This window comes from Periophthalmus magnuspinnatus, chromosome 12 (genome assembly GCF_009829125.3).
Source record: "Periophthalmus magnuspinnatus isolate fPerMag1 chromosome 12, fPerMag1.2.pri, whole genome shotgun sequence".
Classification (NCBI taxonomy): Eukaryota; Metazoa; Chordata; class Actinopteri; order Gobiiformes; family Gobiidae; genus Periophthalmus; species Periophthalmus magnuspinnatus.
This window is the reverse complement of record NC_047137.1, coordinates 3,452,018-3,475,679: the sequence shown is the minus strand read 5'-3', so window position 1 is coordinate 3,475,679 and position 23,662 is coordinate 3,452,018. Positions and strand designations below refer to the sequence as shown.

Genomic DNA, 23,662 nt, shown 5'->3' with positions numbered 1-23,662 from the left:
ACTGCTTTACACTGTTGTGCGACCACAAACCACTGGTCCATCTAATAGACAGCAAAGATCTTCATTCTGTGCGGCTGAGGTGTCAAATACTGTTAAGAATGATGCAGCACAACCCGACAGCAGTATATGAACTTGTGGTTGCAGATATGCAGGTTGCAGAAATCCTCAAGCTTTTGTAACAGAAGAGATAGCAGAACTGTTAGGGGAATTAAAGGCATGTGAAAATGAAACACAGAGCACATGGCCCATTTCTCACACCAAGTTGGATTTGAAGAACAGACACTGTAAGAAGCAGAACTTTAAATGGTGACAGACTTCAGGCAGCAAAAGTTCCACCCGAGGTAAAACCCAACTACACTAACAGACATTCAGTCACAGCATCGAATGGTCTGGTGTTGTACAATGTCAGGATAATCTCTCCAGAAGAGGGGCCTTTGATAATGGCTGCCGGCTAGGAGAGACCCCAGCCTGCTGCTGTTGCCACATAGTGGTGAACGGTAGGACATTAAATAACGCAGGGGACAGTTTTGGGATACTACTGGATAGTCTGGAGTCTCCGATTTAGTCTTTGTATGCAGTTGTATGCAGGAGATAGGTGGGTCGGTGCATAGGGAGAACTCTCCACACTGATCCTATCCATCATGGAGTGGGGAGATAACTCACCTGGAGCCGCTATACCTGTGCATATAATATTCTTTGTGAATGGCCCACGGCACACAGCATGGCCTGCGAAAGTTTGATACTGGTCTCAGGAAACACAGACGCACGGAGCTCAACAGCATGTGTCTGAGCGGCTGCAGAGCCCTCTCCAACACTCGACCAAGTCAAAGAGCACAGACAGCTTGGCTGCCCAATATGCAGGATTATTTCCATGTTTTGTAGATAAATATGTGTGGGAATCGTGGAGCAGAATTTAAACTTAATGGACCTGATGGAATTAAATGAAAGATTGTGCAAATTCTGGCACAGGACGCAGAGAAGGCGCAGGCCGAGACTCTAAACGGCAAGTCATGAATGTTTGTTCTTTTTATATGTTTTTGCATATAAACGTTTTTTAGTTAGAATGGGTTGCATATATAAACGTAATAGATTAGCGTCAAGTATTTTTAAAATATATTTCAATCCTCATTTCATCTTTGTTGCTTTTGGAGTTTTGACGTTTGAAGCCCTAGTATTCTATAGGGATATATTTAGACACGCTGCCCTCTGGGAAAGATGGGAGTGAACTATACACAATATTCAAAGGATCTTATAAAACACACACACAGAGAGAGAGAGAGAGAGAGAGAGAGAGAGAGAGAGAGAGAGAGAGCGAGAGAGAGAGAGAAATGGCACATGTTAATGACTGTAACATGTAAATGCACATTGACTTGTTACAGCTTAGGGTTTCATTGTCAAACATGGACGTGATTGATATGTATCAAATTAGACTCGTAATTGTACAGCGTTTTCCAGAGCATGTTGGGTGCTGCCTTCACCTTTCGTTCTGGTCGCTCTTTTTCTTGTTTCGCGCTCTCACCGCAGGGCTGTAGTCGTGTGTTTATGCGTTTCTACACAGGGTTAACAATACGCGCAAGTCGCGTTCAGTGTGAACGTACCTTAACAGAGCCATTACAGTTAAGGCCAGAGACTTTGCAGCGCATTCATGATGGACATCGGGGAATCGTAAAGTGCAGAGAAAGAGCGAAGTGTAAGCGCTGAGATTTAAGAGATGGTCAGTACTTGTGCATATTGCCAAGAATCAAAGCCTACTCAGAAAAGAGAACCTCCCTAGCAGTCAATGGTAAAGAGTAGCAGCAGATATTTGTGAATGAAAAAGCAAAACTACCTAGTAGTTGTTGACTATTTCACAGAGCAGTCCCACCTGAAAAACATGTCGAGTGAGACCACAGTTGCTCATCTGAAAAACATCTGTGCTCTAAATATTTACAGTTACGGTTATGCCTAAGGGGTTTATTATTTAAAAAAAAAAAAAGTATTGCACTAAAGTAATATGTTTCTGTTATTGTTGTTATTGTTAAGTGCAAGGTTTTTAGTTTTAGTTTTGTTTTTGTTTTTTTGCTGTTTTTTTCTATGTGTACATTTAAACATTTCATGTTGCACTATTTTATTCTGTAAGAGCGTGTTAAGTGGCGATGCGCCGGAAACAGTAACAGACTTCCTAGAGCTAACTTGATTGATGCACAAGGCACTGTAATACCAGACGCCTTAAAGCCGATAAACTTTATTGGTTCCTGACTTTGCATAACACTACAAATGTTACAGCAAATGTTTTAGAAATATTTTTAGACTGATGTAATGAGGAATGGTAGGGGGAGGGCAGTAAGCCCAGAAATGGAAATGTGATAGAGTGCATTAATTAAAGGTGGATGGCTCCTGTGAAATCGTATATTTTTAGGCTATTTGCAGTGAAGTCATGGAACATATGACAATGAAAAATCTGAGAAAGCTTAACTGCGGTTGGACATGAATCATGATTTCAAGTGGAGTTGGAAAAAATTTCAATCTCCAGGAAATGGTTGCATCTGTATTTTGATGTGAAAAAATAAAATAACACTATTCATCAAATGAAACATTGATGGATTGGGGTTTGAACTCTTAAGGATTGGCAATTTGAGAAAAAGTGAATACAGATTGTCAGCTGAATACTGAGGATAAATAGGATACTAAGCCTAGGTCTATTGCAGAATGATCAAGAAATGCCTGATGTGAAATGAAGGCTGGGCGATATGGCCAAATAATACAATTTGAATGATTTAATCAAAGTCTGAGTGACTGCTAGTCTTTCAAACAGGGTAAGCTCTTTACATTTTCATTGTGAACTGCCATCAGTTACATTTGTATAGATATGTCATCTAATTTTAATAGTTTAAATGTGTTTTTTGTTTTTTTTATAAATAAACTTTATAAGAATAATATTTTTTTATTAATAATAATCCTCAATTTCACGATTTTGTAATTTGTCAAAACACGAATGAATCAAATGAATCTGATTCATTACCCAGCCCTGTGTGGAATGTTTTAATAAGATTTCTCATTCTACATTTTTGGCACAATTTGGACTACTACCATAAAAGAGCAATATCTTTCCCATGAACACAGCAAAGAAACTGAATTGTTGGCTAAAGCATTTTGATGAAAATGTAAAAGAAAGACTATTTGGAGATACAAATTCTCAAGCCTTCCTTCCAGGTTTCATTGAACCCACTGATGATCACCGTTTGAATGAAAAATCCAGGTATGTGCGTTGGTCAGACAGCATTCCATCCAGCCTCATGAGACGAATCACAGCACATGGTCTGAGGCAGACAAAGATTGAGGTAAATATTTAAGAACATAAAAACTTGGTAGTAAAAAAGTAACTAAAAAGAATGTCTTTTATTTTATGGAGCCTTACCGTGAGTCCAGATTTTATTAAAAAACTGCAACAGCTCCTGGCAGGGAATGTGAAAGTAAAGTAATGGATGTCAGTGCAGTCAAGATGCCTTTTTTTGTGAGACCAGAGCTATAAAGAGTCAAAGACAGATGGTTCTCAGCCAGATGTTGGGATGGAGTTGATAAAATCAGGCAGGAAGGAGAGAAAATCAGCCTCTACAGTCCAAGCCACTATGAAAGGGATGGGTTCAGAAGGGCACAAGTTAAGTCTGCTCATGTGATTTTAGGACTTCATTTTGGATAGGGTGGATGGGCTCATGGAGTCATTATAGAGAATAGTACAAAAGAGGCCCAAGGTAAGCCTGAAGGATGATTAATGTTTTGCTACTGCTGACCGGGAGCAGAATTCTTGATGCAAAAATGTAAATGCCAGATTTGACACCATATAGCAGAGGAGAAAGACTAAATCACAATGTAAGCTCTTCAAAGGGAATGCCAGATTGTTGGATTTTGTGACTGCTGCAGGGCTTTGGCGGTGTCTTAGCCTGACAGTTTGCAGCCAAAGAAGGTGGGAGCAGATAGATGAGCTTAGAGCAAAATGGAGGAGGTTAAGGTGGAAATCAAATCTGGAGGTCACTGAGTGGAGTGGAGTCAGGCGAACTGAGGACAGGAAAGATGTCAGTGATTCATCATCATTTTCCTTGAATAATCAGATTTTGATATATTCACCCATTTATGGTGTTCAGTGTTGTTTGAATCTAAATGAGCCTTGTTTTGCTATCACCTTTTTGTCTTGTGGTAAAGGTTATGCTCCTGGGTCATCAGCTTCTTTGCAAACCAGGTCTGTGATTAAAATCTCTGTCAATGGATTTTTGATTCTTGCGACCATGCTCACATTTAGTGTATTTTTTGTTGTTGTTGTTGTTGACAACAAACCCCTATCGCATGATAGTCACAAGGTGTGTTTTCTCTAGTCTCTATTAACCAGATTATATTTATGTTCATCCCCTACACAAATTCTCTCTGTGACGTGAACCCTTCCACACTGAATCCTGATGTGGCTTGAAGACATGTTTCCAAACACTGATTAACCACTGAGGTGGTAATGATTCATCAACCAGTGGAGTGTCCACATAACTGTCACCTGACCCATGAGAACTGTTCAGATCACACCAGGACTCTTAGCAGGACTCTTTTTAACAACTTGTTTTCAGATCATGTGTAATGAACGCCTATTTGTTCTCAGGCACCTTCTTGCAAAAATCTAAATCTAATTTGTACTGTTAACTTCTTTAATCCTGAACCGTGATTGCCCCAAAAACATCTAGGGTCAGCTGGGGTTTAGACACCAATTAGAAAGGAATCTGGGCATACATTGTCGCCACATTGCACATAGGCCAAGTTCATTCAGGAGTAATTTAATTGCATACTTTATGTCCACATTACTGCTGCCCCAGTAGCTACATTGTACGATGAGGACAAACACTTATTATGTCATGATCTCAGACAGAGGAGCACGCAGAATGAATTTGGACAGTGTGTTCTTTTCAAAGTGACAAATATTTTGATGCAGCGTAATTCTGAAATAATAAGACAGACTGAAGGTGTTGAGCGTTTTTATACCATACAGCAGTTCACCATGAACACTGCAAGCTCTTGTCAGTCCAGCACATCTTTGTGGCCCTTCTGTGTCAGTAGTTCATAGTAGGATTATATTTAATTATTTAATTCAAAATATATATGGTAACCTATGGTAATCTTTAGAATAAAAAATAAGACCTACTTAAGTGATTGCAGAGTTTCTTGACTGAGCAGTTTTACCAACTTATTAATTTGAAGAGACCTTGTTTGTCATGCAAAGAAAATTAACGAAGAATGGTTTGGGCCAAAAGACATGATGCTTTCAGACAAGAACCACTCTCACACATCAAAATTAAACAAGCAAAGTTTATAGCATATTGGACACAACCAGCACTCAAAACCATACAACACAATAGAAATTTGCATAAGTTGTTTTATTCATTGTTAATGTCCTTTTTAATCATCTTTTTAATTGCTGTTTTTGTTGGTTTGGACATCCTGTAAAGTCAAGCCTTGAGCCCTTAACACAGTTGTTTGCAAATCACCAGTTTTATTTAAAAGAGTGAGAGGAAGATTGTGTTGATCCACTCATTCTTACATGCTCTGTCTCCACCCCACTCAAAGTATGCCAGCTTCATCTTTATTTGTTTAAGCATAGCGTACCTTACAGTATATTTACACATCATTTGATTGACTTGAACAACTTTCCACTTTGATAATGGGAGGAAGATTGAGCTTTGAAAGTTTCCTTTTTTTCTACAGTCTTGTTCTCCTTTGAGCTTTTCTCATGCTAACTTTGTGAAGTGTTTTTCACATTGTCTTATCATCACAGTCATTTTTACCATTATTAGAATATTATTGAACCACTTTATATTCATATAATTCTTTTCAATAGATTCCTCTCTTAACTGTACAATCGTACACAGTGTTTGACTTTTATATAGATTTTTGGGAATATATTAACTAAGAGAAACAAATTTCAAAATAAAATATATTAGTATCCCAAAGTAACAAAACCATGCATGTTTAAAATATTTGTCCATAAAAACAAAAGTTGTAGATAAGATCTGTGTTTATTTACAGTTGGGTCTTGGCACTGTTTGTCTTTTGGATGGACAATGGTATGATATTTAATACTTTGAACTCTGCTTGAGTAACACCTTTGAGGTACAAGGAGAAAAAAAAAAAAAAAGATAGAATCTGAACAGAATGGCGCTACGACTGTGGGTCAAACTAAGTCTTGTGAAGAAGAAGATTCACTTGAGTTTAAAGTGTGGCAGTTTCCTCTTTCAGGCAAAACACCTGTGACATCATCATGTTTACTGACATTTTTTCAGACACACAACGCTCTTTACATCACATCAAGTGCATTCACTGCTTACCATTGTTGGGTGAAAATTCAAAAGAGAACATTAATATTTGATTTAAGTTGTAATGCAGCATTAATTGACTCAGGCAAATAAAACAAGAGACCAAAGTAACTGGAGAGCCCCACTTTAGACCTGCAGTCTGGCTTGGCAGGCTAGGGACAGATGTTGAACAATTCCAGTTTTCCAGCCACATATAGAATATACTTGACTGTTATCCAAAGACAATGTGTGAGCAACAGAAAAGTGTGTGTGTGTGTGTGTGTGTGTATTTGGGTGTCTCTGCATACTCATATTCAGTGCAAACACAATGGGGCATATTCCCGTCTTGAGTGTGGACCATCAGCTCTTTAGCCTTAGCATTGACACGTTGACTCAGAGCACCTTGTAAGCACAGTTCTCTGCTGCAGCTCCCAGTGGAGATAAAACATGAGGCCATCTGTAGAACCTGCCAATGGCTGGCTAGCTGGTGTGCAGAGGTCTGAATTACCCTCCCAAATCCTATCCCCCAGTGAGATCCTAGCACAAACCAATGTACTTGAGATTATTCTGGATGATCACGTCCGTGACGGCGTCGAACACAAACTGGATGTTGCTGGTGTCAGTGGCACAGGTGAAGTGCGAATAGATTTCCTTGGTTTCCTTGTTGCGGTTAAGGTCCTCAAACTGTCGCTGCACATAGACGGCTGCTTCCTCATAGGTGTTTTGACCTTTGTAGTCTGGGAAGCATACTGTTAAAGGAATACGTTTAATCTTCTCAGCCAATAGGTCCTTCTTGTTGAGGAACAGGATAAGAGACGTGTTGGTGAACCAGTTGTTGTTGCAAATGGAATCAAACAGACGCAAACTTTCTGCCATGCGACTCTGTGGGGAGAAGTGCAAGAAATAATTAAACCACTCGATTCCATGTATCATGTAATGAATGAAAAATAAAGAAGCATTTACAGTTGTGGCAAATTGTATTCAGGATAAACTTTATGAGTAAAGTGAAGCAGAACATATCCCCACCCAGCTGACTAGCCAAAGGTTCAGTTTTTCTGTTATGTCAACAAAGGCAGACAACCGAAGACCTGGGTTTGAACTTTTACAATCACACCCGATTGGTTTTCTTACAATCATTTAGTCAGTTAAGGAATCTAAAAAACACCATATAGACTCAAACCGTTTAACAAATTGAACCTGTTACAGAAGTATATGCATGGCCACATGGCTATAAATGATGTAACTAAGAAATTCTATATGACATTTGTGAGTCATGTGGATGTCAGGACAAATACTGCCCACAGGCAATCTGTTTTTACTAGAGACAAACTTAAAACTAAGTTCATAAATAAAATGAATCAATCACTTCAATTTCAAGCTTTATAACCTTGTCTAAGCACTTAGGCAAAACAAAGGTGTTTAATGATTTAAGAGTGTACATGTATACTATCTGCTTAAAAAAGTGTATGTCTTCTCATGCACGTGTGTGCATAGCGTTCAATACAGATGGGGCTCATGTGACGTTCAATGTATAAGAGAAAGGGAATAAAGAGAAAGTTGATCTGCTCATGGCAGCTGCTGGTATGTGGCGACTAGCCAGGAGCTTGTGACTGGAAGGTTGTTAGATGCAAGGCTGTTGCTTAAAAGGTTACAGAAACAACATGATGCTCTGAGCAAATCACAAGATCTCTTCTGCATGAAAAAATACAGAAAGACGTAGTTAAGGATTGCAATATCATAAATGTAAAAAATAAAGCACTAGGGCATAAAAGCAGATTTACAAAATGGTAAACAAGATTTTGAAATTACCTTTTCAGTGAATTATAAATGGATTCTAAAAAGATGTGTATAAAATCAACTGACATGCTGTTATGACCTCTCTCATCTCACAGTGAGTCAAAACAAGAGCCCAACTGCTAAGTGAGTTGGACAGGAGAACACCAGCTGAGCTCTGGTTGTCCCCAGCCTCTGCACCTGCCAACGGGGGCGCGCTTACAGTAAGTTTGTTAATGGGGAGCCAGAGAACAGGAGGAAGTGAGAGAACCCAGGAGGATTGAGGCTTCAGACATCCTTCCTTTGCTTAAAACACCTACTGGTGCTGCAGCCCTCTCTGTCTCCCCTTGTTTTCACCTGCCAGATGACTTTAGAGGTCTAGCTCATAATTAAGCTGAGTTACTGCAGCTACATTTCCCTTTCCCATTGTAATCCATTATGGGCAAAGATAAAGAGCAGTAGAATGTTGTGCTTTTTATTTGAGTCAGAAACCTGAAGCAATAGTCACATACAACAGTATGCTGTTGAGTAGGGCTTGTGCTCCCTGAGATCTCAGCTAATCTCCAGTCTTAGGGTGATTTGGTCTTTTTTCAATTTGGCAGAAGTATGGATGTACTAAATATATAATATTATATTATAATAAATTGTAAACCACATGCTTAGAATTGCCAAAGTGGTTGTGAGCAAAGCTGTTGTAAGATTTCACCTTGCACCACACAGCCAATAAAAATCTAGGGATTCAGAATGACGAAAATTAAGACCATTGCTATAGTGATGAACAAATTAAAACATAATAAATCTTTTGAATGAGAAAGGGTCCTCAAAATATTGCAAATAACATGAAACTGAATAACTGAAGCTGAATATTAGGGGCTATTCCTCAATATTCTAATATTTCATCTCACTGAAACAACACTTAAGATGTTTCTATATGGATGATGCATTGTCTAACATGAAGTCCTACATGAGTTTATTTATAATTTTTGTTTTGTTTTGTTTTTGCTTGTTAGTTCTTAACATATGCTCAGCCATGCATTTGACACTTCCTTTACACTTCACATACAACACTTTCTGGAGCCCCAGCTCTCTACACACCTGCTGTCCACATCAATAATGCACGCACAAACACATGATCATACACATACATTTCATATCTGTTTTTTAAAAGCCCCTCCCCTTTCACTTCCCTCCACTGCACTTCTCATCCTCACTTTCCTAGTCACAGCTCACTGTCAGCAGCACAGGATTAGGAGCATTTGACTGGTCTGTTGCTAAGCAACAGTAACCATGGCAGCGGTTCATTATGAAGACAGGGATGGGAGTGGGACAAGGAAAATACATCGGGGAATGGGATGATGGGTAAATGTTGTACTGTAATTATTACAGTATTCTTGTCTTGTGTGAGTTAGTGTGTTGGTGTTAGACATGGTGCTGCCACCACTTTAGTTTTTTATGTCAATGACTTGATGAGTAAAGGTTAGTAACCCTTAGGAGTGAGATGATGACTAGCCAGAAGACAGGCCATAAATTCAGCTGATTCAGCTGTTCTAGTCAAGGCTTTCTCAGAAATGGTGAAGGATGCTGTTGTCGGTACTGATATCAATATCTGTGATATTAGGGGATTAGTATCATTAGTGGTGTGTTTTTAAAATTGTTTAATATGGATCCAGTGAGCAGGCATCCAGGACGACAATGACCAAGGGGTGGCGCAATCAGGTATTGAGGTGCTCTGTGCAAAAGGGGTGAAAAGTAACTAATTACAAATACTCACATTACCATAATTGTGTATTTTTTTGGGTACTTTTTTGAGTAGATTTTCAAACATGTACTTGTACTTGCAATTCAAGCCATGCAATTATAATTAGCTACATTTGAAATCATAGGCGTTACTGAGTACACTACAAGTTCCAAGTGTCCTAATGAACAGTTGTCCCATTTCTGTGTCTCCTCTCTTTACATACACACAGCACCACATCACCCGTTCTGAGTGGCCAGAGTTCAGAGAATATGCTGATTATGGAAACAACTTCATCTGTTTAATCAATCAAACGTAAAATGCAACGGAAATTGCATGTAAAGGTAATTACTTTCACTAGTATTTTTCATGTGTACTTTATAGTTTTACTCAAGAAAAATTGGCCAGCGGTACTTGTATTTGAGTACATTTTTAGCCATGTAAGTATACTTTTAATTACAAACTTTCAGCACTTTTTCCACCACTGCTGTGCAACACAATAAACCATCCAGATGTCACACTTCAACAGCTTGAACAGCCATCTTTAGCCTTTTCCATTCTTCAGTCTATAGAAAACAAGGGCATTTTGTGGCCTGTAGATCGCATCCGTCCTTGCCTGACCAGGGTCTAGAAAATACATAACTTCTTTTACCTGAGATAAATTAACGGTTTGGTACTTGGATTGTTGATTCTCCAGAATTTTCTTTTCCTTGTAGGTGCAAGCCACCATGTTTGTTTTTACACAGACTATTCATCTGTCAAAGCGTGAGGTTCTGGTTGGACAGATAACACCGGGCCCTCGGCCTGTTTTCTTTACATTAACCTATATTCTACAGGAATTTGCTTATAAGCATTTATTACACCAATGATCGCCTTGATCCGGCTCTCTGCCATGTGTCTGGATTCAACTATGGCCCTCGGGGAAAAAAATAATTGCCCACCCCCACTATAGAGTCTGCAGTGCACCCCATGCTCGTGTGGTCCTTATTCTAGCTCCTTATCACTGGGCCACCCAAGGCAGAAAATGACCTGGGCAAATCTTCACAACAGAGCACAAGCTGGCTGTGCAGTACCACGTCTGTGTAAGCTGCTGAATGAACCTGACAGAACCAAGAAGCCTAAAAATGTAAAGATCATGGACTTTATGGGGTGTTTTGAAAGTCATAACAACATTCTACTGCTTGCAAGCTTTTCCCTCTGTGTTATTTTAAGAAGATAGACCTCATTTGAGAAGTTAAGGAATAGCTTTTTCTATATTGAAAAAAGTGAAAATAATGTCCGCCCATAAGATGAGGATGCAGGCTACTTAAAAGTGGCCCTAAACATGAGTTCAGATGTCGTGATGATGGCTTGTGCAGCCTCCACTGTCTAAGCTGTGACGCTGTACTTTAAAGACCAGGGGCGGAGCTAATTGGGAGACTAGGTGGACTCAGCTCATGCAACAAATTTTCTATTAATTATTATGCAAATAACTGTAAATTATTTTAAATGTTACATTAACCAATAACCAGTGATGGGCTATAAAAAAAATCCTAGCACCTGTGAACTCCCTTAGCTGCATATTGCCATCATAATCTGCTAATTCTCACAGGTACAGCTGAGCACTTGATTCTGTGAACTCAATTAACACCATACAGGATTTTCTCATCTTGCTTTATTTTTACACATAAAAGTAATTGATTTCATGTTCTTACCTAGCACATCAGCACTCTGCTTTATCCTTGTAGCACATGTACAAACCTACCTACATTTAAAGAAATGTTTATGAGTATTTACACGTTGATGTAAAATGTAAGAACCATTTATTTGTACACATTTTCAGTAGTTCACCTATTAATTATACATAATTAGAGAAACTGAATTTTAGTTAAATTGTAGTAGCACAACTGGGGAACACCATATGAGAATATGACAACTGCCAGGTTAAGCATGTACTCCCTTGTCAGCAATGACACAGATTAAAATCTTATTATGACAAAAGCTCAGCCACACAAAATCTAAATTTCTAGCTGACAGCACTCCAAACTACCACTCTACTAGGAACTGAAATAGTGCTACACAATTTTTATTATGTTTTCGGTGATTTTGTTTTGTCATCCACAAAGCCCTATGTAGGACACACACATGCACACACACACGCACGCAAGCACGCACGCGTGCGCACACCCACACCCACACCCACACACACACACACACACACACACACACACACACACACAATGTTTAGAGACAAAATGGAAGAATGAAGAATGGTTATATGCTATAAAACATTACGGTAAAACTACAATAATATGAAATATACCTGAGTTGAGGGAGGCTTCTCCCTACCGACTACTTATTCTCTATTATATATATATATATTCTTTTCCACTGATTATTTTAATGAATAATTATGAAAATTATTTTCAAAATCCTGTAAAATTACAGGGATTATATGGGGAAGGTTTAGATCAATGATCAGTACAGCGGATGGATGTAACTGAAGGCATGTTAGTGAATGTATGTCACTGGCACAGCAAGACCGATATACGAAGGAGCCTCTATGTCTTAGGTCTAGCCCCAAATCCAAAGACCTTTCAGCCAGATCTGTTGACTTGAGGCTGAGCTCATTTCACAGAATGAGAAAGAGAGAGCAGTAAAACAATCCCTCTGATCTGAAGAGAAACAGGGAAATCTACAAAGCATTTGGACATGCTTCATACATAGTGGACAGTGTTGATGACCAGCGTTTGTTTTCAGATATTTAACCATGACTCTACAAACCCAATAAAGGCCCCCCAGGAGCCTTGGTGCAACACAGCTGATTGATACTTTGCAGTGACATTGGTGAGTTCATGGCTAAAATACTGCAAAATCTTCATGAGTAGACAGATCTGTAATTTAATGTGGAAAGAGGTGCAACATGCTTCCCGTCAGCACCACGTCCCACCTCTATTGGGGATGATGTGAACACACTAGAGCTTTAGGCCTTTATTCAGGTAATTGATTCATCGGTTGATGGTGTCTTAGTCTATCAAAGTTAGTTGACTAGTAATTTCATTGTGATATATTAAGGATTTATATGTGCTACAACAGAAAGGAGAAGGTATGGCTTTATATGTCGTAAGTAAATAATGAATTTATCATGCTGTTCTATATACAAATATTGTACAAATGCACGAGTTTTAGGTATCTGCTGGATACCAGGGGCTTGTACTCGTACTCATCAATGTGGTACTGAATCCGATACCAAGACCCAATACCACTTGACTGTTTGGTGTTTTATTTGACGTTGAAGGCTTGCCACTCAGCTGAGCCATGAACATGGCTATAACTGGCACAAAATAGCCAGATACCCCAGCTTTAAATCAGATGTGACTCCCATGTTATCAAGTTCACCAATGATATCTGCGCATTGCTTGTGTTACAATAGTAGCAGGCTAACGTTGCTGGGTAGAGTGAATATGTGGTATAGAGGAGGAAGAGTGAATCTATGGTACAGAGAGGGGACAGTGAATATGGTACAGAGGGGGGACAGTGAATACATATTAAGTGGTCCTGACAATTCTTTACTTCCATGTTCTGTTCGATCCCTGGGTTGTCTGGGCTTTTATATGGAATTTGCGTGCTTGTCTGAGTGGGTTTTCTCCAGGCACTACGGATTCCCCAATCAACAAAAAACACATACACAATAAGTAAAATCCTCCAGCTAAGGTAGTCCTGACCAAGTCTAGCAATGAGATCACGGAGCTGGGTCCCCGAGCACTGCACTGTGGTGCTCACTGCTCCAGAACAGATGCCCCAGCGGCTTTGAAGGATGGGTCAAATGCAGAGGACAGTTCCCCTACAGGGACATTAATGTGTACTTTAACCTTAAAGTGAAAAGGTTGACTATATTATTATTTATTATATTATTATTAAAATAATGGATTGTACTGGTACTAAGTACCAGTGAATGCTCAAAAGGAATTTATGAATATATAGTTTACTAGTTTTGTGAAACTGTATATATTTGGGGTCAGTGTCAGGTCATTCTTTTGAGAGCCCATCTGGTGCCACTTTTTAGTTGATTAATTGATGGACAGGGCATTTGCTTTTGTCAGCCAAGAATTTCTCTAGTTGAGTTTAATTCATTCATTCATTCATTCATTCATTCATTCATTCATTCATTCATTGAATAATAGATTGATGGTAGTGTTTCAAGTTACACATTAACAAAAGTGAGCAGTTTTTGAAGTTACATTTGTACTCTTTGAATGCTAAAACCGCCCCTTTGGAAACATGATGTAACATATTTTGTAAACAAATAATTTGAGAATGTCTTTTCTCTGAGAAGTTTATATTGCTAAAACACATGGTGGCTTTAGCAATCTGTAAATTTAAATGCAATTTTACAAAAAATATGTCTTAATTTGGGCTTAACAAAGTAAACGTGAAATAGTGAATAGTAAAATTGTCATATTTAATGAGATGAATGGACACCACAATACAACATGAAATGTTAATACATAATACATTCCAATAATAACTATGTGAGTGTAAACTAAAACATCTTAGTTTAGTGTTTTGTTTTTTGTATCTTACCGTCTGGTTGTCCTCGTAGAGTTTAAGGTCGTAGCCACTAAGTTCTACACAGAAAATGATTGCAGTCACGCCCTCAAAACAGTGGATCCACTTTTTCCTCTCGGAGCGCTGTCCTCCCACATCCACCATCTTGAAAGTGAGCTCCTTGAAGGTAAACTTGTTTTCCACAATGCCCGTGGTCATGTCGCGTGACCGTAGGATGTCCTCTACAGTTGGGATGTACTCAGGTGCAGAGATGCGGTCCAGGTCATTCAGGTAGTACGCAGTGTTGTCCTCTAAGTGGTACTCGTTGGATCGTTGAAAGCACTCTTGGACCCCTGAGTCTGCCCACAGACGTTTCATGACACCTAGTAATTCTGGTGTGATCTCCCCTTTGCTCTCAGCGGGCCCAGTGAGAGCAAAGAGCTGCACAGCGTCATAGGCCCGGTCAGGGTTGTGAAAGTCAATTTTGAGAGTGGTGAGGGCCCGAATAATGCGAGTCAGGGAGTCAATGGCATTGTACAGGATCAGGGGCTTGTACTCCTTGCAGGCTTCAAGGTTAAAGCCTCCACTGTGGATGATCTTCATCTGTTTTACTATGGTGCTTTTCCCAGAGTTACTAGTGCCTAACAACAGAAGCTTGATTTCACGTCGCTGCCGCTGGCTTTCTGACCGCAAATGGCGGTCAATTCGCCGCGAGCGCCGTGCAGCTTCCTTTTCCTCCGAACTCTGACGGCATCCCATGGTCCTCCACCACGTGGTGAGCACAAAGGAACACGTGCTGCTTTTTGATGGGGAGCACAATATGATAAAGTGTTTTCCAAATGGAAATATTGTGAAGGTTTGTGGAAGTGTTTTCAATATTTTTTGGGCTTTCAGTGAAAGCACAAAATCGGACCAATTTAGTCTTTGAGAGAGGAGTCAGCGCACATAGGAGTGACTCAAGAGTATCTCATTCTTCGTTCAGGGGTAGTCGGAGTGTGTGGGTAGAAGCCAGACTTGTGTGACACACACAGTGCCTGGCCCTGAGGTTGGGACTGCCTATGGAGGCCAATGGAGAAGGGGCGCATAGCAAGGCCCCTGAAGAACAGCTTTGGATGGAGCAGGGGGCTAAGGAGACTGCAGTTGTGTCAGTGGAGTAGGGCTTTGGACAGAAGCACTCGCACTCTCCTCTCCCACATGGCAACTTAGTTTAGCTGCCTCCGTTTACCTTCGATAACAATCAACCTCAGCGAGATTCTGGTCTTCACTTGAACTCCCAGCTCAGCTCTTTATACTTCTGATGTGATGTTATCTCCCACACATATGATAGTTTCAGAGTCTGCCAAAGAAGATAGACAAGAAAAGCATGTTCAGTGCAAATAAAGGTAGTTTACAGTATATCCTAACCTTTTGTATATAACATTTTAAATAATGACTTAACATAAATTACATACTAACTGCAGTCATATAAATATATGAGTCTGGGTACTTCATTATCCTCTGTTTTTTACCAGTAAAGCTTTGTAAGTATAGTCACAAGTATAAATGTGTTCACTAACCTTACTGCCCATGTCCTGTGGCACTACTCTAACACCAGCAAGTCCACACACTGTGCTCTTTTCTGCCTAACCACGCCCACCTTTTACCAACTACTGCATGCACAAAGTCCATTATGGCAAAACAACAAACCAAGGTCAAGCATACACAAAGGTGAACTAAGGAGAAACAATATAACAGGGAGGTGATCCAATAGATAAAACTGCAAACTAATTGTTTTTTTGTTTTTCAAATCCATCAACCACACGTTAACCAAAAAGGTAGTCCTGAAAGCCACTACAGACAACTACGTGTTGAAAGTCGCAATTCTTTCTGAGGCCATTGCATCACACTCGCACTTGATTTGCTCACACTGAAAGGTCACATCTGTTAGTACAGAATAGTACGCTGCTTACTTCTAATAACAGATCAGGAAGGTGTGCTATGTCACATCAAACAGTCCTAACAATTCCTCACTTATTGTTAGTAGTAGCATGTTCTATGGAGCTACATACTGTGACAGCTATTAAGTCTGTAGTATGGTAGTATCTGTAGTAAGTACTTGCTATTTACAATGTAAATAGTGTAAATTCCTGCATTTAGGTTAAAGAAACTGTATGTAAGATCATAAATACCTTTACCAATTACCAATTTTACTGACAAGAAGTGTAACGTTAATTTATTCACAATGACAAAAACATTGGATATGATGTCCAAGTTGTATGTTGTAATTTGGTGTTTTGGTTCTGAAGACTGTTATCCAGCTGGAAAGCAGAATGAGCCTCACATGAATCTCTTATTTGTTTTGTCAGTTTCAAAGGTGATCTGAATCCATACTACCTAAATAAACCTCAGCACCTGCAGGTCAATCATTAATCTATGCTAGTGCAGCCTCTGCAGCACAGCGAGTGAAGGTTCTGAGCTTTCAGATGAGCCATGGTTCATGTCCTGTCTATATATTGTGAATGAGAACATGTATGTGCACACTCAGTTTGTATTGTAGTACCTTTTTTTAAAACAGTAGGAGCACAGGCTCCATACTGTCTGTAAAGGAGACATATTATGCAAAATTGAGATTGTGATAGTCATTTCCCCTTCTTTTTTACCAACTCAAAGTGATATTTAGTTATTCCTGCATGTTAGAGTTATTTGAGTTCCCTGGAAGTCAACATACGCATTTAATTTATAATTTTTTCAGATCAATATTTTGAATAAAAATATCCATATTATAAAATAGTGATCCACAGGTATCATAAATTCACAGTGTCAAATTCCCACTAGTTTGTCGATGTCTGCTTAGTTTGTATGTAGCAGGCAAAAGCAAAAGGGTGAACTTAAGGTATTATGGTGCACACTGGCATAGTACCTCTTGTGCATGAATGATTAATAAAATTGTCAGTCCAGCTCAAAACGAATAGGCATGTAATATTCTCGAGACTTGCTGGACATCATGACACTCCTGGTTCAGAACCACAGACTGATTGTCCCTGTGTGAGAGCAATAAACAAGCATCTAAACTTGGTGATATTTCCCCTTTTAACTCCAGGCACTTGTATATTAGTGTGAAATTGTTTCTTAAGCCACAGTATATTGTAACTTTTTTTTTTATTGAAAACATGAGGTTTTAATCTAGTTAGATTTAGCCCTAATTTGGACCACAACATTGTTATGTCGAGTACACATGACACCAATTTTGTGCAGTGAATTTCAGTGGAGCTCAAATCTTATCCTGACTGTGATTTTTATTTGTCTTTTACATAGAGCACTTGTCAGAGTCTAACATCTATTGTGGGTGCTGACCCAAATATGAATACAATTACATCTACACTGTGGACTAATTAAACTGATCATTTTACAATATCTAGAAATAGTATGAATATGTAAGTGTTTCTATCAGTCTCTTTTCAGTTCACCTCTCGAATATTTCTGTATCATTATTCACAGGCCACACTGATACTGAAAAGTGAATACAAGTTTCTTGCAGCCAGGGAATTTCCAAGAGTCTATACACAAGCAAGCAAAAAGGAGGACCTTATAGGACTCAAATTTCACAGACAAGGTTAGTAGACTCGAATTTATAATACACTTTAAAAAGTAATTTTGAACTGACCATATTATTTCTAAAAACATAACACCATATCTGTAAATTACAATAATTCACACCTTTTTTTAAAAAAAAAATAAAGAAAGAAAGAAAAGAAAAGAAAGAGAGAAAGAAAGAAAGAAAGAAAGAAAGAAAGAAAAGTCAGTTAGCTTTAATGAATTTACGGGGAGAAGTCTTAAGAGTTGGAAAAATAACTATACTGTAGCATTGTAAATTTTGGGGGTAAAAAGCAGACAGTCATTTTCATCCTAGCAACACAGCATTAGATCAATGTCATCCCAATGTCAGTTGCAGCAAAGATTCAGTAGATAGCACTGTATCATGTGAGGCCTCAATGTTTGAGCTAATAATATGCAAAAAAGCATCACGCACATTTTGCACACTGGAACAAGCACTATTCCACAAACCAGAGGCTTGTTTTCTATGGTGAGTCAGAGTCCGGGTATGTCAGAATTATGAAAGTTATTGAACAGCAAAATAAATCCAAATCAGTTCAAACTGAGGTGGAGCGGAGGTAATGAGATCATGCCTCTATACGCCAAGGCAATTCTTAATAGTAGAGGAGTCTGAATGCATTTTAAAGCAAAATTGCTATAGATATTGGATTGATGGCAATGCTTGCCATAGTGTTACTTGGAGTTGGATCAAGAAGCACAAAAAATTGTATTTGCCCATCACTAATTAAAATGATTTTAAACTTTTTTCTTTTCCTAATCCTTGTTGAAATGCCTAACAGTTTTATATTAGCATAGCTGGGGTTCACAGTCAGTAGTTTGCATAATGTCCCATGCTTTTAACTGAAAGTCTGGTGCAGGACTTCCGAGAGAGATGCCTGCACTGTACACATCTGAGAACATTACATTACACATTAATTAAGAAAAAACAATGATGGGCAGTATTCTGTCCTCCACTGCCTCCAAACAGTGGGCTGTAGAGAGTGGAGATGGGGTGGGGGTCAGCTCTCTGTATGCTAGATGTTTTTTGTGATAATTCTCTGTTAAGCTGATCTCAATGTTTGTGTTCCCCATTCTTCAATCTGACGGGTCACACTGAGTCACAAGACTAGCCAGTGATGACAATGGCAGGTTTGTGCAGAGTGGAGCTATGTGTAGTGTAGACTGTGGGATGTGAGAGGAGAAGATGGTACAAGGTGGACACTATGCTATGCATTATGTGTGAGTGTGAAGATAGTGTACACAGCTTAGAGAGATGTAACTTGTACTAAAATATCTGAACACTGATCAAAACCATAGAGCTAGCGCAAAAGACTTTGTGATGTATACATTCACACACACTGAAACACAGTATTCATCATTTGGGTCATGGTGATAGGGACATGCTAGAAGCTGATGGAAATTGTGGTTTCATGCTCTTACAACCCATAGATATACAGATATCTGTGTACTTTAATAGCTATTACAGCAAATGAACGAACTAGTCAAAAGCAGCTGCCTGTATTAATGTCCGATGGACAGCTTTTAAAGGCAATACTCATATAATGTTTTAGTGTTTTGTTATATTTGTTTTTACATCCTCATAATGGAACAATGTTCAACAAAGTTCTTGTTGGACATTAAGCTGTATGCTTTGTCTTCCATAGGCTCACATTTGTATTTTTAGCAAGGATGCTCTTGTTTGTTATTAAATACATTTTCATGTTTTTAATTTCCCCTTAAATAATATGCCCTAATTCATAAATGATAACAGTTGAATCAAAGATGGAGAGTCCCATCACAGTGTTTCAAATCGTGTACCTTATCTTCACTTCCTTCTTCTGCTGGTAGGAGGCTGTAGCACTCCCTCATCATCCCTCTCCCTTCCCACCACCTCCTTGTTGTCATATGACCACTGTTATGTGTGTGTGCAGCAGAACACAAAGTTGCTCTGTTAGTCCCCTCTGCTCTGCCCCTTAGATTTGAGTGTTCCAAGTAAGGCCCTCTCACTCTCTGGAGTCAGGGAAACAGACAAGCCCCTGTCTTCTGCAACCAACAAACATCAGACAACAGAGAACAGAAAAAGGCAAGGAGTGAACAGAACCATCTGTTCTATGTAGCTCAACCATACTCATTCATACAACCCAATTTCAAGTTGGTTTGAAATCTTGTATTTTGGCATTTAGTAATGCACAAGTCAATTTCACCTGTCTGTGTCAAGTGTAATGGTTGCCAGATACTGTCCCACTGCTCCTTGTGCATAGATGATACTTTGCCCCAGTAACTGGCAAGTATTTAAACACCCAAAACAAACACAAATGCTGAACCAGCTAAAACAGACCAATGACCTGTCTGACATCATAGAGTGACAAAGCAATCCTTACACACAGAGAATACAACAGAGTTACAACTGATTTTTTTTGCCAAATACATTCAGTCATTCAGATACTCCCCCATGAACCATGTGATGTCTTTGATTAATCATTCTATTCAGTTGGTCCCCAAGAGACACAGACTTGGCCCTGTAGCACTGTGCTGTAATAGAGCAATGTATAATGTCCAAGTAGTTGGTTTACTCACCTGCAAGGTTAAATATGTCTTCAACTGCACATAGATCTGAGCAAAGGCCTACAGGAGGAAAACCTGCTACCATAACAACAATAGTCACTACGAAACCCCATTTGTCCCCTCTGTCTATTATGTCACCCAGTAACAGCAGGCGTGGAGGGGAGTCAAATTTTGTCGCACAATTGCTTGTCTTGTCATATCCCTGTAGGCCACATGTTTAGAAGCCTATCTGCTACACTGAGATGATGTCTAGTTTATTATGTAGTATAATTAATTAAAACTTTGGTTGTGAACACATACAACAGATGGTTATGTTTGTACATGACTAAACAAGGAGTATGCACAATTAATTGGTCACCGCATTGCCTTCTATAAATAATTTGAGCTTAGCTTTAAATTTTCTGAAATATTCAATGTCCCATGTGACTTAAGGCTTTTTACATAAAATAACACTAGACAATGTGCACAATCAATATTCTTTTCTGTTTTCCCTTGTGAAACCTTAACTGGGCTTTTTAAAAGAATGCCAATTTCTACTCTGTTTTGATAGCAGTTGTACAGGATTTATTCCACCATTTTTCCTCGCTTCACAGATGTCTAGGCCTCAGTGTGAGTTGGTGGATCTATCACACACGCATTCTTTAGTTGTCACATGCTCTGAAACGTTGGGTCTGCACCACAGAAATCATCACAGACTTTCTCCTCTTTCTGTCATCCAATCTGTTCCAAATCTTCTTTCAATTTCTTTCTTTATTTGTTTCTCTTGCACTGTTCTCTACTGCATGAACCTCCGCCCCTCTGCCCCATCTGCCTCCCTACTGTTAAACCCCCAGCCTGGCGACCCCTCCCTGCACTCCTTTTCTCTCTCTGTGAGTCTCTGGAGCATGAAACACAAACACACATACACTACACACTGAGCGCTCTGGTCCTCTCCTGATTCTACAGCGCTGATCCCCATTGAAAAAAAGCCTGATGCTGTGTCAAACATATGAGGGACTGTTGAGACAGAAAATGTCACAAATCATCCAGTTGGCTGCTGAGTAATGAACATGCCCCACTCCCCCCTTGTGCTTCCTCTTACTGATTTGTGCGCATAAATGGATACATGCTATTTGATACAAATAGAACAAATAAACCCAGTCTTGAGATTGTATTTCAGTGTCAATATAAATTTTTCCTCCCTTAGCAGACAGCGAGCTCCTCTGACAGAGCTTATGTTCCTGTGCTCTTGATGGGCTACAATTCACCTCACTCTCTATGAAACAAGTCTCATGAGGTTGTCCACACCATAAGAACATATACATCAAATATTTCAAGTCATCTCTATTGATTCATTTACTGACTTGTTTCTGTTTCAGAGCTTAGGGCCTGGAGAGAATCGCAGACCCAGATGTGAGCGCTCACATACCTTTGATGCATCTTCCACTTGTCCTACATAACCTAAAGTAATTATATCAGGTAAGAACTATATACCTAGTTAAAAGCACATTTACATCAAGCAAAGATGCACCAGGGAAGTGATGAGTCAAATTGCAAGCATAAAATAACACCATTTGTTGGCACAGAGCTAGCAGGGTGGAGGAGGGGATAGGACAGCCAAGCCTTGGTACCATCTCTGAACATCCCTTTTGCTACAGTATCAAAAAAAAGACTCTGTCACTCCCTCTGCGAGTAGCTGTAATCAAATATGGTATCTTGGCCATTTCCTATGTCCAAAGACGACCACCCTTAAGAAAAATAGCTGTCTGTTGCAGAACAGTCAGGCTTACCGTGTTCACAAGCCAGCATCCATGTACAAAGGATACTGCAGACAAGCCCTTGCAGTGAGAACAGCTCCGTGCAATCCTGCTTTAGTCCTGCTGTTTCATCCTCATAGCTCCCTCGTACTCACGGCGTCACAGTGGCACATCACTCAGCCTTTCAGTGCCCCTGCTTCTCCTTCTTACTAGTGTCTGTGTGCTGTATCCTGTCTTGTTTGCTCCAAGGTAGTTGAGACACTGCAGCGATGGGGGTGGAGGGCGTGTATATATGTGTGCGTGTATGTGAGTGTGTCAGAGACAGGGGCTGTGAGAGGGAGTGCAGAGCAGAAATGGAGGGAGGAGTCATCTGGGATAGAGAGGAGAAAAGGGAAATGCTCAGGATTAAATCATGAGGCTAACAAAAAGCTGTCCCTGATGTAGCCGTTACCATCAAAACAGATTGTCCAAATAGCCCTTAGAAGATGACAGTAAAATTCACATTCACATTTAAGAGGCCAGCATGTGAACAATACGCTTGGCAGATGTGTTTGCTGAGCTAGAATGCTTGCTGACAAGCCAACAGCAGGCTTGGTTGTGATTTCATTGATGACTGAAAAAACATACATGATAGGCCGAGAGGGAAGAGGAGGGGACAATAGAGGAGTGGAAGGGAGGGGAGGGCACAAATGACGACAAAGAATAAGAAGGAGGGCTGAACGATGGTGTAATGTGCTGTTTCCGTGCCAACTGTTTCTGTGACAGTGGGATGACTTCCTTTATTGCTATTGGCTATAACTAAGAATTGATAGGACCTCTGGCAAATGAGGCAGCTTTCTATATGGTTCAGTTGCCTGCTCCCCTGTATGCAGTTCTATCATTGCTGGTAAATGCATGAGAAAAACAAGACAGGAAAAGTTTTAAATAGAGATAAGGGAAATGCATGTGAAAACAGTAGAAGATATACACACAGAGCCGTGATGCTTTGGGAATTCACACTGTCATAATGGGTGACACTAGCTATAGAGACACTTGTTACACTTACTTATTTTATTTTTTGAGACTCACATTCACACTTTATCCTTCAGCTTCAGCAGCAGAAATCCCCAGATCGGGTTTCTTAGGGTGTGTAGCATAATGTAATTGCCTGGACACTAAGCCTGATGTCATGAACTGTAGGATAATTAATCAATGATCAGGGCAAGTGCACATCTGGTGAGAGGAGGGCAACTTTTCCTCTTGCTGACCTTTTTAATCTGGTTTGGCAGGCAGTTGGTGAACTGTCCCCATTCTTTCTCACTTTGACCGTCTCTCTTTATCCCTATTACCCCATTCAAGCAATCACTTTTTTTTTTTTTTTTTTTTTTGTACCTTGACAGACATTTCATACTGACACACAGTCCTTCCTCTTTCTGTAACAGCCATTAGCCATAACAAGGCACACATGT

At 39.6% G+C, this 23,662-nt stretch overlaps 1 protein-coding gene across 1 annotated transcript; it reads right to left on the bottom strand.

Annotated features, from left to right (window-relative positions):
- Positions 1–4,856: 4,856 nt before the first annotated feature.
- On the bottom strand, positions 4,857–22,531 carry gnaz (guanine nucleotide binding protein (G protein), alpha z polypeptide). The gene is made up of 3 exons (XM_033976164.2): positions 22,248–22,531; positions 14,377–15,676; positions 4,857–7,187 (listed from the first exon to the last, which is right to left on the bottom strand). The coding sequence occupies exons 2-3, from the start codon at positions 15,097–15,099 to the stop codon at positions 6,843–6,845; spliced, it is 1,068 nt and encodes a 355-aa protein (XP_033832055.1). The 5' UTR covers positions 15,100–15,676; positions 22,248–22,531; the 3' UTR covers positions 4,857–6,842.
- Between the last annotated feature and the right edge of the window lie 1,131 nt (positions 22,532–23,662).

What these genes read in the sequence shown, in the direction of transcription:
- gnaz (XM_033976164.2), bottom strand. Translation starts at nt 15,099, where the DNA reads ATGGGATGCCGTCAGAGTTCGGAGGAAAAGGAAGCTGCACGGCGCTCG. An exon ending in TCTACGAGGACAACCAGACG is followed by an intron (nt 7,188 to 14,376) that starts GTAAGATACAAA and finishes TTCTCCCCACAG; the next exon opens with AGTCGCATGGCAGAAAGTTT.